Source organism: Impatiens glandulifera, chromosome 3, assembly GCF_907164915.1.
Source record: "Impatiens glandulifera chromosome 3, dImpGla2.1, whole genome shotgun sequence".
NCBI classification, from domain to species: Eukaryota; Viridiplantae; Streptophyta; class Magnoliopsida; order Ericales; family Balsaminaceae; genus Impatiens; species Impatiens glandulifera.
In genome coordinates this window covers 12,393,279-12,407,563 of record NC_061864.1, presented here as the reverse complement: position 1 = coordinate 12,407,563, position 14,285 = coordinate 12,393,279, and the positions used below count along the sequence as shown (strand labels likewise).

The 14,285-nt window shown below is 34.9% G+C and overlaps 1 protein-coding gene across 1 annotated transcript; it reads right to left on the bottom strand.

Moving 5' to 3' along the window:
• Window positions 1–9,675: 9,675 nt before the first annotated feature.
• LOC124929737 lies at window positions 9,676–12,858 on the bottom strand. The gene is made up of 5 exons (XM_047470131.1): window positions 12,630–12,858; window positions 11,583–12,455; window positions 11,200–11,499; window positions 10,914–11,130; window positions 9,676–10,328 (listed from the first exon to the last, which is right to left on the bottom strand). Exons 1-5 carry the CDS (start codon window positions 12,771–12,773, stop codon window positions 9,676–9,678), a joined length of 2,187 nt encoding a protein of 728 aa, XP_047326087.1. The 5' UTR covers window positions 12,774–12,858.
• Window positions 12,859–14,285: the final 1,427 nt, after the last annotated feature.

Genomic DNA, 14,285 nt, shown 5'->3' with positions numbered 1-14,285 from the left:
GAAATACTCTCCTTTGAAAGATGTTGCTTTTTGTTTCCCATTTTTCTTGATTGAACATAAACAACCCCAAAAACCTGCATTTACAACAGATGGATTCAAATATTGGAAGCGAGTTAATGATGAGGATATATGCGCTTTGTTATGCATATAGGATGTAATACTTCACCACATAATACTGCAGTTGAATATCTTGATAATTTAATGAATATCTCTTGTCATATTGACAAAGTACTGAATGCACAGTCTTCAGATGAAAAAACAAAAGAATAGAATACGACTTACAACAACTATTGAAAGCATTCGGTGGCTCACTTTGCAAGCGTGTGCATTGAGAAGGCATAATGAGTCTCCATCTTCTAATAATCGTAGAAATTTTATTGAGATGATAAAATTTATGGGGAAATTGAATGAGAGTATTGAAAACACTATCTAAAATCGGGGATGCCAAATTCTGCATTTTAGTTGACGAAGCAAGAAATGCATCTAACAAGGAGCAGATGGGTATTGTGTTAAGATTTGTGGATATTGATGGGTTTTTACGAGAACGGTTCTTTGCCATTGTAAATGTGGATGATACAACCGCTGCAATACTTAAGAAAGAAATATTTGATGCTCTTGGTCGTTATGACTTGCATATCCATAACATGAGGGGACAATGATACGATGGTGCTAGCAATATGTGTGGCTCTTGGAATGGATTACAGGCTCTTTTTTTGAAAGATTGTTCATGTGCATATTATGTACATTGTTTTGCTCATCGGCTTCAACTAGCATTAATTGCGACTGTCGAAAAAGAGGTATCTATTTGGTTATTCTTTTCGAAACTGAATTCCACATGTAATCTTATTAATGCATCTCCTAAACGTCATGCCGAGTTACATTCTTCTCAAAGAAATGAAATTGCACATATGGTAGCTACTGGTGAACGTGATACCGGTAGATGATGTAATCAGATTGGAAATTTATTACGGCTAGGGAAGACTCGTTGGAGTTCTAATTTTGACTCACTTTGTAGCATGGTTGATATGTATGGCTCTGTGATTACCATGTTAGAAAATATGGTGGATAAGGGGTCTTCTAACTCCATTCGTGGTGAAGCTAGTGGTTTGTTGATTGCGATGAAGTTTTTTGATTTCATATTCATTCTACACTTAATACAAAAGATAATGGGATTAACAAATCTATTTTGTCGAGCATTGCAAGAGAGATCTTTAGATATTTTAAATGCATTGGACCATGTTTCAACTACTAAAACTTTGCTTCATGCTTTGCTTTGAGAGAGCAAGGGTTTGATATTTTACTCAGTTATGTGGAAGAAGTTTGTGAAAAGTATGACATTGAGATACCTCAGATGGAAGCTCGTTACAAATCTAGTAGAAGTCGTTCTTATCAACAAAAGGATTCGATTATAGTTAAGCACCACTATCTATTTGATGTATTTGTTGTTGCAATAGATTTTCAAATTGAAGATCTCAATAATAGATTCAAGGACAAGGTAGTCGAATTTCTTAAGCTCAGTGGTGCTTTGGAATCTAAAGACAACTTTAAACTTCTTAATGTTGATCACATCTATCAACTTGTTGAGAAATTCTATCATCTAGATTTTGATGCACAAGATTTGCACCACTTGAGAACACAATTGGCTCACTATGAGCTTGACATGCCTATCAATGAAAGATTTCAGAATTTATCAACTATTTCAGAATTATGTCGAAGATTAATAGAGACAAATAAGTCAAAAACCTACAATTTGATTGATAGGTTTTTTTATCATTTGTTATAATTTATGAAATATAGCTATATTGTTTACTTATACTAATATATTTCTACATCAGGTCTATAAAAATATTATTGACATCTACAATTTTTTCCAGAATTTTCGAAGCACGTTTGGAAAAACACTCATTTTCGCAATGTCATATCTAAAGTTTTGCAATTTCGAAAATTTCAAACTCGAGTGTAGCGTGCTCCTAAAATTGTACTTGACATACATAAAATATTTAAAACAAATTATAACACTTTTTTGGAAAATTTCTTAATTTTTAAGGTGTCATTTTCCTACACTTGTGGACTCCTTTCCTTTCTACAAGGTTCAACACTCTAAACCAACAAACAAGCAACATGCGTTGATTCATAATTGTATTCACTTGTGTCCACGATGCTTCAAGGCTTCATTATATCGTCTTTGTCTAAAACCTAATGGCGTTTAGAGTCATCTCTGGAGAAATAATATGGTTAGCCCCTTTGATAGGCATAAAACCTAATCGAAAGATCAAGATAATTCAATAGTTTTTTGGGGAATTAAAGGAGAACTAGCATGACACCCCACAATCATGCCCCCCCCCCCCCCCCCCGCTTTAAAAGTGGCCACGGGGGTTAATCACGTATCCCGTAAACACACTTAATCATTTAACTAGGCACATAACTTGTTATCTAACGGGCTCGAACTCAGGACCTCTCAAGGAGGTTGGGGATATCCACATCTTGTTGTCACTAGGCTAGAAGAGGGGATTAAAATGTGGCCACATGGGGGTTACGCACATAGCCCGCAAACTCACTTAACCATTTAACTAGGCTAAACTTATCTAACCTTGTCTAATTTTAATGGACGCCTAGAGTTAGTTTTAAGCAAGAAATATGGTTAGTCCCTTCGTATAGACACATGATTAAGATATGTGTAACAACCCTTCTTAAAAAATCAATAACCAACTATGTTCGAGTAAAAATTATCATTTTTATAGGCACATAGGATACAACGCCAATACAATTTCTTAATATGTAACTAAGCACCGTGCCCTTAAAATGAGAATACTCTAATTTTATTTCTTTTAGTTTCTTTATGACATAAGCTATAGTGGCAACTCTTAAAGTCAATTAGCTTATTACGTATTAATTTAAAACTTGTACGGATCAAACGATTCTATTTCGGTTCATCATGTCTAAGATAGGATAATATCTTAAAATGATAGTCTTCCAATCTACTTTTTATGAGATTCGCGAGGAAGGTAAACTAAGGGATTCTATAACATAACTTCTGTAGAATTTTTTTTCTTTTTAAAATAGTGCACAGGTCGAGTCTATCATTTAAATCTTTTGTTATGTCCCCTCCGCGGAAGGAGCACTCGAAAGGATATAAATTTTAGGTCAATTAGGTACCCGATTTTTTTGGACGAGTTCAGGTCGGTTTTGGTTCGGGTTACTCAATACCTGAAAATTTATCATGTCTAGCATTTGGTGGGTTGTTTGTTGTTCATACCCTTCAATTGTTTTTTTTTGGGGAATTAAAAACATGTGTCCATAAGGAATTAAACACATAACTCACAAACACAATTAACCATTTAACTAGGCGCAAAACTTGACGTACAATTAACCATTTAACTAGGCACAAAACTTGACGTCTAACGGGCTCGAACCCATGACCTCTCAAGGAGGTTGAGAAGGCTGAGAATATCCATATCTTGTTGTCGTTAGGTTAGAAGAGGGGATCTCTTCAATTGTTTTTATAACCTTTTCTTGAGTCTATGTCCATCTTTTTTTAATTACAAATTAAACGTTATTATTGAATTTTGAGTTATTTTTAATTTTTTCAATAAAAAATACTTGAATTCATACTTCTAAAGATATTCTCTCATTATTTATATATATATATATATATATATATATATATATATATATATATATATATATATATATATATATATATATATATGGTCAATTATCATCTAATAATTTTTTCCAAAATTGTTTATCAACCATTCATTAAGAATAATTTTAAGGGCAACTCAAAATATTTAGTAGATATTATGTTCCGTTTGATTAGTTAGTTGTACTTATTTACTTTATTTTACTTTAACACTCATTGTTTAAATACTCAATTAAATTTGTTTTTGGAAAAACTCTCAACCAATAACGTGATTGTTAGAATATTTTGATTAAAAATTTTAACTTTATAAATTATTCATACAATTCACCATATAATTCATTCATTGTTATTTTGATTCTTTATATATACATATAATTTGTAACTGAATTTAATAAGATTTAATTTTATTAAAATTAAATAAATAAATTAGATGAGAGATAAATAAACTAATTTTTAATAATTATAATTTAAATAAACTTTTAATAATATATACAAGCTTATATGTTTAAATGTTGCAATAAATTATATTTATAATCAAAATTTAGAAAACAGTTTTGAAGGTGTATAAAAAAAAATTCCTACTTTGGAGTAAGAAACATAAGACAAGAGCCTTTAATATTTGTAAGAAAACTCTCATAAACACTTGAAAATGAACTTGACGTGACCTCTGTAGTCTCTTTCAAATTAACATCAATAAATAAATTTACTTTTACTAGGGTGTAAGTCAAATTTAATTATCTGCCAAACCCCCTGCCCCATATTTAAAGTTTTGGTTGTTACAAGGACCATTAATACTATCATCAAATACCTCCCAAATTTAATCCTATTATGGATAAGTGCCCAACAACTTTGAAGAGACTAATATACCATCTTGCTTGGTTGATTCAAATTCTTAAGTTTTTTTTCAAAAAGGTTATAAGCATTCTAACTATCTCTAGAAAATAACATGATTTAAATATATATAATTAATAAATAAATAAATAATTCGTTGCTTTGAATTTATTGAAATAAACATGATTTATTTAATAAAGTATTGAATTATCAAATTTGGGTTGGGTCAATTGAGATTTCGAACCTCACAATTTAGGTTTATTATTGTTAAAGTTATAAAAAAATGAGATTTTATCTTTAAAATTTTAATCCGTTTAACTTATTATTTACGTGACATTTATAAATAAATAATTTATATCACTAATTTAATTACTGAATTTCAGATAAATGAATGTTTTGACTATTGATTCTTTAATATTTGGTAGTCAAAAAAAAATAATTCGTTAAAATTCGGTAGTTAAATATTGATATGAATATTTTATATATTCATTTATAAATGTTAGTTAGATAATAAATTAATTACGTTTAAAATTATTAATATAAAATCTCGTTTTATATAATTTTAATAATAATAAATCTAAATTTTGAGGTTGAAAATAAGAGAATTAAAATTTTAATTGCTTCTAATAAAAATAGCCCAAATTTGACCCGTAGGCCATTAAAATAAATATTGAGTTGCAATATTTTGAATAAATATGTATTTTTTTATATATAAAAAAAAAACTTAAATGTATAAATATATAATAATAAAATAATTCTTATTTTAAAATAAATAATATTTTAATATTAAATAATATAATGTAATAGGAGAAGGAGAATTAAAGGGAAATTTGATGGAATAACCCTCATAAGAGGGGAATTTCCACTTTTAACAGGTGATTAATAAATTTTTCATTTTTGACCTTTTGCCAAGGCAAAAGGTCAGTTTTACCCTTTATTAAAAAAAAAAAAAAAATTTTGATTTTCATTCTCCCCCGTCTTCCTTTCCCTCGAACCCAGTTCTCCTTTCACTCCCCCGTCTTCCTTTCCCAGTTCTCCTTTCACTCCCTCTCTCTCGTTTCCAACTTCGACGACGTCCTCTCCCTCGAACCCCGACGAGCTCCGACGACAAACAAGAGCCCCCGACAAATACGTCGAATGTGAGTTTATCTTCCCCGTTTCTATCCTAGTTCTCCGTTTTATTGTTTAGGGTTTAGTTTTGGGTTTAAAATGCTTCTGTCGAAGGCTGTTGCAGGGTTTTGGGTTTATTGCAGATGCATTTTCGCAGGCGACAGTGCATCTGTCGCAGACGACAGTGCATCTGTCGCAGACGACAGTGCATCTGTCGCAGACGACAGTGCATATGTCGCAGACGACAGATGCATCTGTCGCAGGAAGAATACACTATTCGCCTGCGACAGATGCATCTGTCGTCTGCGACAGATGCACTGTCGCCTGCGACAGATGCACTGTCGCCTGCGAAAAATGTCATATTTCCTTTAAATTAGTGGTATTTACTTTCATTATTCTGACTTATTGATTTTTTGCAGATGGCACCAACCAAATGCAAAAACAGATGGAAAGGGCTATGAAGAGTCAAGTTTAATTATTCTGACTTGAATGTAAACCTTATGTATTTATTTTTGAATGTAAACCTTATGTATTTATTTTTGAATGTAATGTAGTTTGCTATTTTGAATTCAAATATAATATAGTATATATATATATAATTAAGCACAAAACATAAATGAAATGCATTTATCGCATGCGACGGTGCATCTGTCGCAGACGGGAAATGCATCTGGATAATACCCTACAAGTACATGTTCGACCCTTGAAGTCAACTTGAAAATCAAATTCACCGTCATGCACATGGAACTGAAATCGATTAAGTGGATAAACACTGTAGAATCTAGCATTTTCACCTTCCTCACGTAATAACTTTTCATAATATGGAGATAAATGTTCGTTGTGGTTGGATGATTTTTCTCTTCTATGATAAAACCAATCTTGTATTGTGAATCTTAAATAGTCAGCTAATGTTGTTATGGGATATTTCCTAGCTTCTCTGCACTGACTATTAAAACTCTCAGCGTAATTACTTGTCATTTGATTGTATCGCGAACCGGGGAAAAAAGCACGACTCCATTTCTCCACTCCAATTTGTTCCAAATATTGAGCAATCCTAGGGTCTTTAGTTCTGATCTTGTCAAAATGCTTCTGAAACGTGGTCTCGGTGTATGCACGAGAAGCCAAATCAAACTCAACATGACAGTTATCAGTTTTAAATTTGGCCATTATATTCATTTTGATGTGGTATGTGCATGCCCCGTGATGTGCTTCTGGAAAAACCGCGGACAAGGCGTTGGCAATACTTGGGTGTCTATCGGATATGAAGACGAGATCCGGGACTGATCCAATTGCCAACCTTAGTTGTTGCATGAAATATGTCCAAGAGTTATTATTCTCTGAATCAACGACACCAAAAGCAACGGGATATAGTTGCTCGTTCGCATCCAATGCTATCGCAACCAGTAGTTGACCTCCAACTTTATGCTTAAGGAAGCTGGCATCGATGCACAATACAGGACGACAACATCCTATGAAACCCCTAATTGAAACCCCTAAAGACATGAACATATACCTGAAGTGTCCTTCCTCATCCGTCTGGATGTCAGTTATGGTACCTGGGTTCTTCTTCTGCAACATGAACAGGTAGGATGGCAATTCACCATAGGAATCCTCCACAGTTCCTCGCACCGCCATTAAGGCCTTTTCCCTTGACCTCCAAGCCTTATTATATGTCAAAGTTAACCCATAACTTGTATGCATGTCTTCCATTATTTTTTTAGGCATGTGGTCATGGTGATGGTCCATGTATTTACGTTTGATACACTCCGCAATTACCCATGATGGTGCTTGCCTCACATTGTCTTGTCTCGTCAAAATTGAGCATGTGTGTTCTTTTACAAATTTTCTGATCTCAAACATCTCCGAGAATTTTCCTTTCATAGCACGCAATTTCCACTTGCAGTTCTCAGCCATGCATTTTACAAACCAAAGATTTTTTGTTGACTTCACCACTTTAAGGACAAAGTGATTAGACATCGCATGTCTATGCAACCTCAATTGTATTTCTTTTTTGTTATCAAAGAACGTACCCACTTCCAATGAATTTTCAATTAATGGAGCAGGAGTTTCGATCTCGAGTGGTTCATATGAGAAGTAGTGCTTGGTTCCCTCAGTATGGCTGAATCTATTCCTAACATGGGAAGTGCTTGGTTGACTTGGGAAAACATTTTCCGGCTCAAAAACATTTTGCTCCTCACATACATCTCTCTGCTCAAAAACATCTTGCTGCTCAAATATATCTCGCTGCTCAAACACATCCTGCTGCTCAAACACATGCTCAGATACATCTTGTTGCCTTAGGAATACATCTTGTTGACTTGGGAATACATCTTGCTGCTCAAACACATCCTGCTGCTCAGATACATCTTGTTGTCTTGGGAATACATCTTGTTGACTTGGGAATACATCTTGCTGCTCAAACACATCTCGATGCCTTGGTAAGATATCTTGCTGCTCAAATATGTCATTTTCTGGTCTTTCACTTTGTTGAGTTGAAGGTATTGACTTCTCTACTAAGGAGACACATAGCGGGGCGCGATGATTGGGCAGTGAAGACGAGAGTTCTTGTAAATAGAACGCCACATCGCTATCTCCAATGATTGTTGCAGGAGGAGAATTGATCATTAGCATATTATACTTTACCTTGAACACTAAGTCATATCTTAGTTTGTCCACACCAATAGAATTATAGACAATTGAAGTTAACTCTTCATATGTAGCATTTCGGGGTACATTCACACCACGACACGAACTTGAGACAAAAGAACTAACCCCACAATCATCAGTTTTCCAGTCTCCATCAAAGAGTAGAAAAACACCAACATTCATGTGATCTGCAATTGAAAAAAATTCAAAGAAGTCAGTGACAGTGACCAGTCAGTGTTAATTGCAAGGAGGAAAATGCAAGGAGGAAAATGCATCTGTCGCAGGCGACAGTGCATCTGTCGCAGGCGGGAAATGCATCTGTCGCAGACGACAGTGCATCTGTCGCAGACGACAGTGCATCTGTCGCAGGCGGGAAATGCATTTGTCGCATGCGACAGTACAGATGCACTGTCGCCTTCGTCACCTTCTTCGGATGTATATTTCACTGTAAAACATATCAGCCAAGCTCTAAAACCATTATTCCATGACCTAACCTACATCTTAGACTCTAAACAACAAAACCCTAAAAGGACGAACGTCTAACCTGAATGTTGAAGACGATCGTCGATGATGAAGGAAGGATCCGTTGATGATGAAGGAAGCTTGATGATGAAGGAAGCTTGATGATGAAGAACCTTGATGAAGGAAGCTTGATGATGAAGAACCTTGATGAAGGAAGGACGGGGAAAGGACGGTTGGTGGAGAGGAGGGAGGGAAATGGAGAAGAAAGTGACATTTCATAACTGAAATGCGCACTCACTTACTGATTTTTTTTTTTTTTTTTTTTAATAAAGGGTAAAACTGAAAGGTCAAAAATGAAAAATTTATTAATCACCTGTTAAAATGGAAATTCCCCTCTTATGAGGGTTATTCCATCAAATTTCCCGAATTAAATGTTATAATTTAAGGAGGCCTAAAACAGAAAATAACAGCCCAACCTGAAGTACTGGGCTAGTCTACACCACTTTTCTAAAAAATACATTTTTTTAACCAAAATTTAAGAAATTTATAATATATTAATATTTAAAATTAGCTAAATAATTTTACTATAATTGGACAACAAATTGGATCAGTTAAGAAAAAAACATTTAAATATCATATATTATTGTAAAAGAAGTTGATTAGTAAAACTAATAATTTTATAACTATTTATTTTCTTTATTTATTATGTGATAAATAATATATATAAGTAAGCTTGTTTTAAATGTCCATATTTTGGGTCTAGAATTAAAACCATAATAGAAAATTTCAATTAATTAATGACTGACTCGTGGCTAATAAGCGCATTAGATCTTTTTTTTAAAGCAGCACCCCCCCCCCCCCCCCCCCCCCCACCCCAATAACAAAATAAAAAAAAAAAAACAAACAAACAGGAAATAAATAAACCCTAAACCCCCAACAGACCGACAGACAGACCGACCGACTACCACCAAACCAAAAACATTCTAGAAATCGAGCTTCTTGCTAAGAGAGGCGAAAGATAACTCATGAATAGTTTCGGTAATAAGATCCTTAAATATCTGCCTCTCTATATCCAGCACTATATCCGCTATTTCCTGAGTTGGCTCTTCACCCCCCCATCCACTAATCTCCTTCCCCCCCTTTTCAAAATCCTTCCTCACTATCTCTTCCGCAGTTATTTCGTCCTCTTTCGTCTTCTCCTTCTCCTTCTGATTCATCTTCATCAGCAACTTCTCTATCTTAACATCATCATCTTCTGGCTTCCGCCGGATATTCTCAAACTCAGCCCATATCTGCTCCAGCGTCGGCAACGAAGAAGCGTCCGCCTCCATTGCCGCCTTTGTCCAAGGCGGCAATGGACGACGCTTCTGTTTAAAGATTTCCATGACCATATCAAACATCGCCTTTCTCTCTGGCTTTGAAATTGTAGTACTAGTAGACCCTTCTTTCTCTTTTAGCAGGTACTGCTCTTCAACTGTTAAGAACGGGTCGATATATTCAGGAAGATTGGTTATGGCTTTGAAGATGTCGGCAAGGTAGATGAATTCAGGCTCGGAAGAGATGATGGCCGGGGTGGTGGTGGTGATAGAGTGCTTGAAGTAGTATTCATCGACGTCATATTCCAGCAGTCCTTTTTCTTAACAAAAAATAAAATAAAATAAAATTATTATTAAAAGTATGGGGGGCAACAGTGATATGAATGTCTAGTACTGATTAAACAGTAGTACTTTTAAATCACTTGGGTACAAGTTAGAATTCCTTCATTAGAACAACCAACCCACGAATTTAATGTTTTTTTGTTTTTTTGTACAAGAGGAGGAAATAAAAACAGTCATCATATATGTTTTTGTAACAAAATAAAGCATTACCATAACAAGGTAAATAAATAAACACCCAACAAAAGAAAAAAAGCATGCGTAGTTCAGTAAAAAGGACAAGACACAGATTCTGCCTTTGCAGTTCATAAATATTTCTACTTCTTCTTTTTTTTGTGTATAATTAATACTAAACCCTAAATTATTTAAGGCTTAAGACTTAAGAGATATGATATAAATTCAGGGTCGGTCGGCAATTGTTCATGAAGCACGCAAAGTTATTAGTAGCTGTCTAATCATTGATCACTTGTCAGTTGCAGCAATTAATAATATATATATATATATATGATAGGATGATGCAATCTGAAACCCTAACACTCTGCAAATAACGGTGCAAATTTAAGTACCTCCTTTGAAGTCAATGCACCGGGGAAGAACCGGGGAAGGAGGGGAAAGGGAAGGGGAAGGGGAGGCTGATTCTTCCTTATACTGTAGAACAGAGACCGGACTCGGTTGTGTATCGGCCGCGGCTGTCATTTCCGCTATGCTATTAAGCAGCTTGTCGCACCTCTCCAACAAGTTCTTCCCTCCTCCTCCGCTTTCCTCCGTTTTGGGTTTCTTCTTCTGCATCAAAACAACAACAAACAATCAGGAACTGACTTCTATTACAAATGGGGTCTGAATCAAATTTACCTCTGAATCAGTTTGAGGAGGAGGTATTGGCGTGATGGGTTTCACCTCTGCAGTGATCTGGCGTCGGTTCCTCGGTGAAAGGTCGGCTGGGATCTTGTTCCTGGGACTCTGAACTGGGGACTGAGAAGGGGAGGAGACCCTTCTCCCCTGTTCATTGTTACTCTTCTTCTTTGTTATGGCAATGGCAGATTGTCTTTTACCCCTGATTGGATTTGGAGCTTTTGGGGGACCTTCCTTACGAGTATATGATGAACTGGAACTGGAACTACTACCATTCCTTATCCGCCTTGGTTGATTATCCTATTTGGGCAGTGAATTTGAGAATTATTAAGCATTTGAATCTGATTGATTATTATTAATGTATCAAGTGTTTGAGTACTTACCGACAAACTGCTATGACATAATATCAATGATGGGAACGGCTCTACATGCGGACGGATAAACTTTGACTGCATTAGGCTAGTGTGAGATTTAGCCGACCGGAGACTCTGTTCATAGACGAAGTCGTTCTTCTGTTTGATTGCAGTATTGACGTGAAGAAGTCCTTTGAGCCGACGATCTTCAATGAATTGTTTCAATGAGTCTAGTTCTTTCGATGGATCAGCAACACCTTTCATCTTCATCCGTTTCTCCATCTCACCATAGGAAGGGAAAGACTCGTCGGAATCAAAGATGCTCCTACGCGGTAATTGAGATCCGCCGGCGATTTCACTCTTCATCAGTGATTGCGAATTCGCATTCGCTACATTTTCCGGCGGAGCAGTAGTCAGTTGTTTCGGAGACAGTGTTGGCGATTGATGATTAATTCGCTGCTTTCCGGAATGATTAGCATCCACGAATTGATTTTGCGACAGATCTCTAGTAAGTCGAGATTCCGAAGCAGATCTACGAAGTTCAGACTTGTTCGTAGCATCCGGACATGAAGGCAACAGTTCGATCCCCATGAGCCTAGCAATGACGCTGGGAGACCGGCTTTGATTGTCATCATCGGTATCAGCAACAGTTCCATTTCGTGAGAGAATCGCCAACTTAGTTCGGATATCCTTTGGCTGAAGGCTTCCTCTAGAATCCATAGTTGCTCTGCTATCAAGTGAAAGCCTAGGTGGAAATGGAAATGGAACCGGTAACGGTAGCCCTGCCGGAACGGGAATCGGAGTGGCGGCGGTTCTCGTAACCACCACTTCTTCATTTTCAGTAACCGCCGCCGGTGCCGGTGGAGTGACGGTTGTAACCGAATCGGGAGTTGTAACAACTAACTGAAATCATAACGAATTGGATTTCAGTTATAAAAATATAATTAACTGATTTCGATTTGTTGTTATGGTTAGTGATCAGTTGGGCCTACATTAATATTGTAACCGGATGGAAGGAAGGAGACAAAACAAAAAAGAAAAGAAAAAAGAGAGAAGAAAGGAAGAATGTTGACTTACCGAAGGAGGAGAAATGAGTCCTTTGGTGGAATTGAATCTTCGGTTGGCGCCCATGATATGATTCTTTTCGAACATTTGGAAGAAGACGGTCATGCATCCCATTTGCTTCTCCAATTTGCGATCGCGTAACATTGCACTCGTCATTTTCCGGCAGAGATACAGGAGGAAATAGCTAGGAGGAAGAAGAAATCGAAATCAATGGCTCGCTCTTCTCACTCAAGAGTAGTACTACAACACTTTTGCTTTTATCATCTACTCCCGCTTTCAGCTCCCTTTTAAAGGCTTCAATTCTAGAGAGAGAAAGTTGATGGTAGTATTTACGTGGGGCCCACATTAAATAAATTTCATAGTTGAAATAAAATCTAAATAAATGTTTCATTTATTTATGTTATTTTTTTTATTATTTATAAAAACAAAAACAAAACTTCGATTACTCTACCAAGAGCTCGTTTGATATTGAGTTATTTGCAATTTTTATTGGGCTCGTTTGATTCAACTTATAATTGTTACGTGTATTATTTGCGTAATAATCTGTTACATTACGTTTGAACACAATATTTTTTTTTTAACTCTCTTTCTAACCTGAACTAATTAGTATTAGAAGGATGGAAGAAGTTCAAGATGAATATCTAGCTCCTTTGAGCATAGGATTCTAAGATGAGTGTACGAGAGGATAAGCAGAATCCAAGTTATTTTATTATTATTTTAGTGAAAATGTATATTATTTTTTATTTAGATTTTGATAGTTAATATATCTTTTTTATATTTCTAAGGAAATTTATTATATATAACATGTCACATAGAATCATAGATGGGCAATTTAAATTTAATACATTGAGCTCACTAGTTTATCATTTTCAATGTTATCATATTCATTCTAGATATCAAAGTTTAATGAAAACACCTTTCATTTTCATTTTCTAATAGTAGACGCTAAACATTAATCATTAACTTTATGAAATAATCAAATAAGTACTTATTAGTGGGGTATGGTAGATCATATACTAAAATATTTAAATAAAAATGTTTATAATTCTAGTTAAAGTTAGCTGAAATTAATGTTATGGGTTATAGTATTGACTATTGAGTTATAATATGGTGTACACTTCTACTTGATTTCACAATTTCACTTTAAGTTTAAGAACAATGTTATTAATGTTAAATTATACAATTAAAATTTATACCTAACTAAGTTATGAAAGTTGTGTTATTCTTTCCTTTATGAATTCTGCAATTCTTGTCCCCTCTTTTCCATTTTTGATAATTTATTTTCCCAACTAAAACTTTAGGGTCGTTTGTACATTTGAGATGTACATTTTTTTTACTTACATTTTCAAAAGTAACTTTTTATATATTTGTTTATGAATCTATGTTTTTAATATTAATTAATTTAATCACATGATGTAGATCTTACGACTTGGGTAAATGCTGTAATACATTATAAAGGGCTCGGATTTCAATAAATTGCATCAGTGGTGAATGAAGTAGCCGTTGCTATTGAACAGGTCTATTTAGTATTTACCTTTTCATTTCATGATTTTTACCGCATTGATTTACATACAATAAAAAAAAACACTTACCCACAGATAAATTAGTTAACATCATATCCTTCAAAGACAATCTATGGGAAAAAGTTAAAAGGTTTATTCATATTTT

Coding starts and splice junctions, on each gene's coding strand:
- LOC124929737 (XM_047470131.1), bottom strand. CDS start 12,773: ATGACGAGTGCAATGTTACGCGATCGCAAATTGGAGAAGCAAATGGGA. Junction 11,500..11,582: donor TATGTCATAGCAGTTTGTCG/GTAAGTACTCAA, acceptor CTGCCCAAATAG/GATAATCAACCAAGGCGGAT. Junction 11,131..11,199: donor CTCCTCAAACTGATTCAGAG/GTAAATTTGATT, acceptor GTTTTGATGCAG/AAGAAGAAACCCAAAACGGA.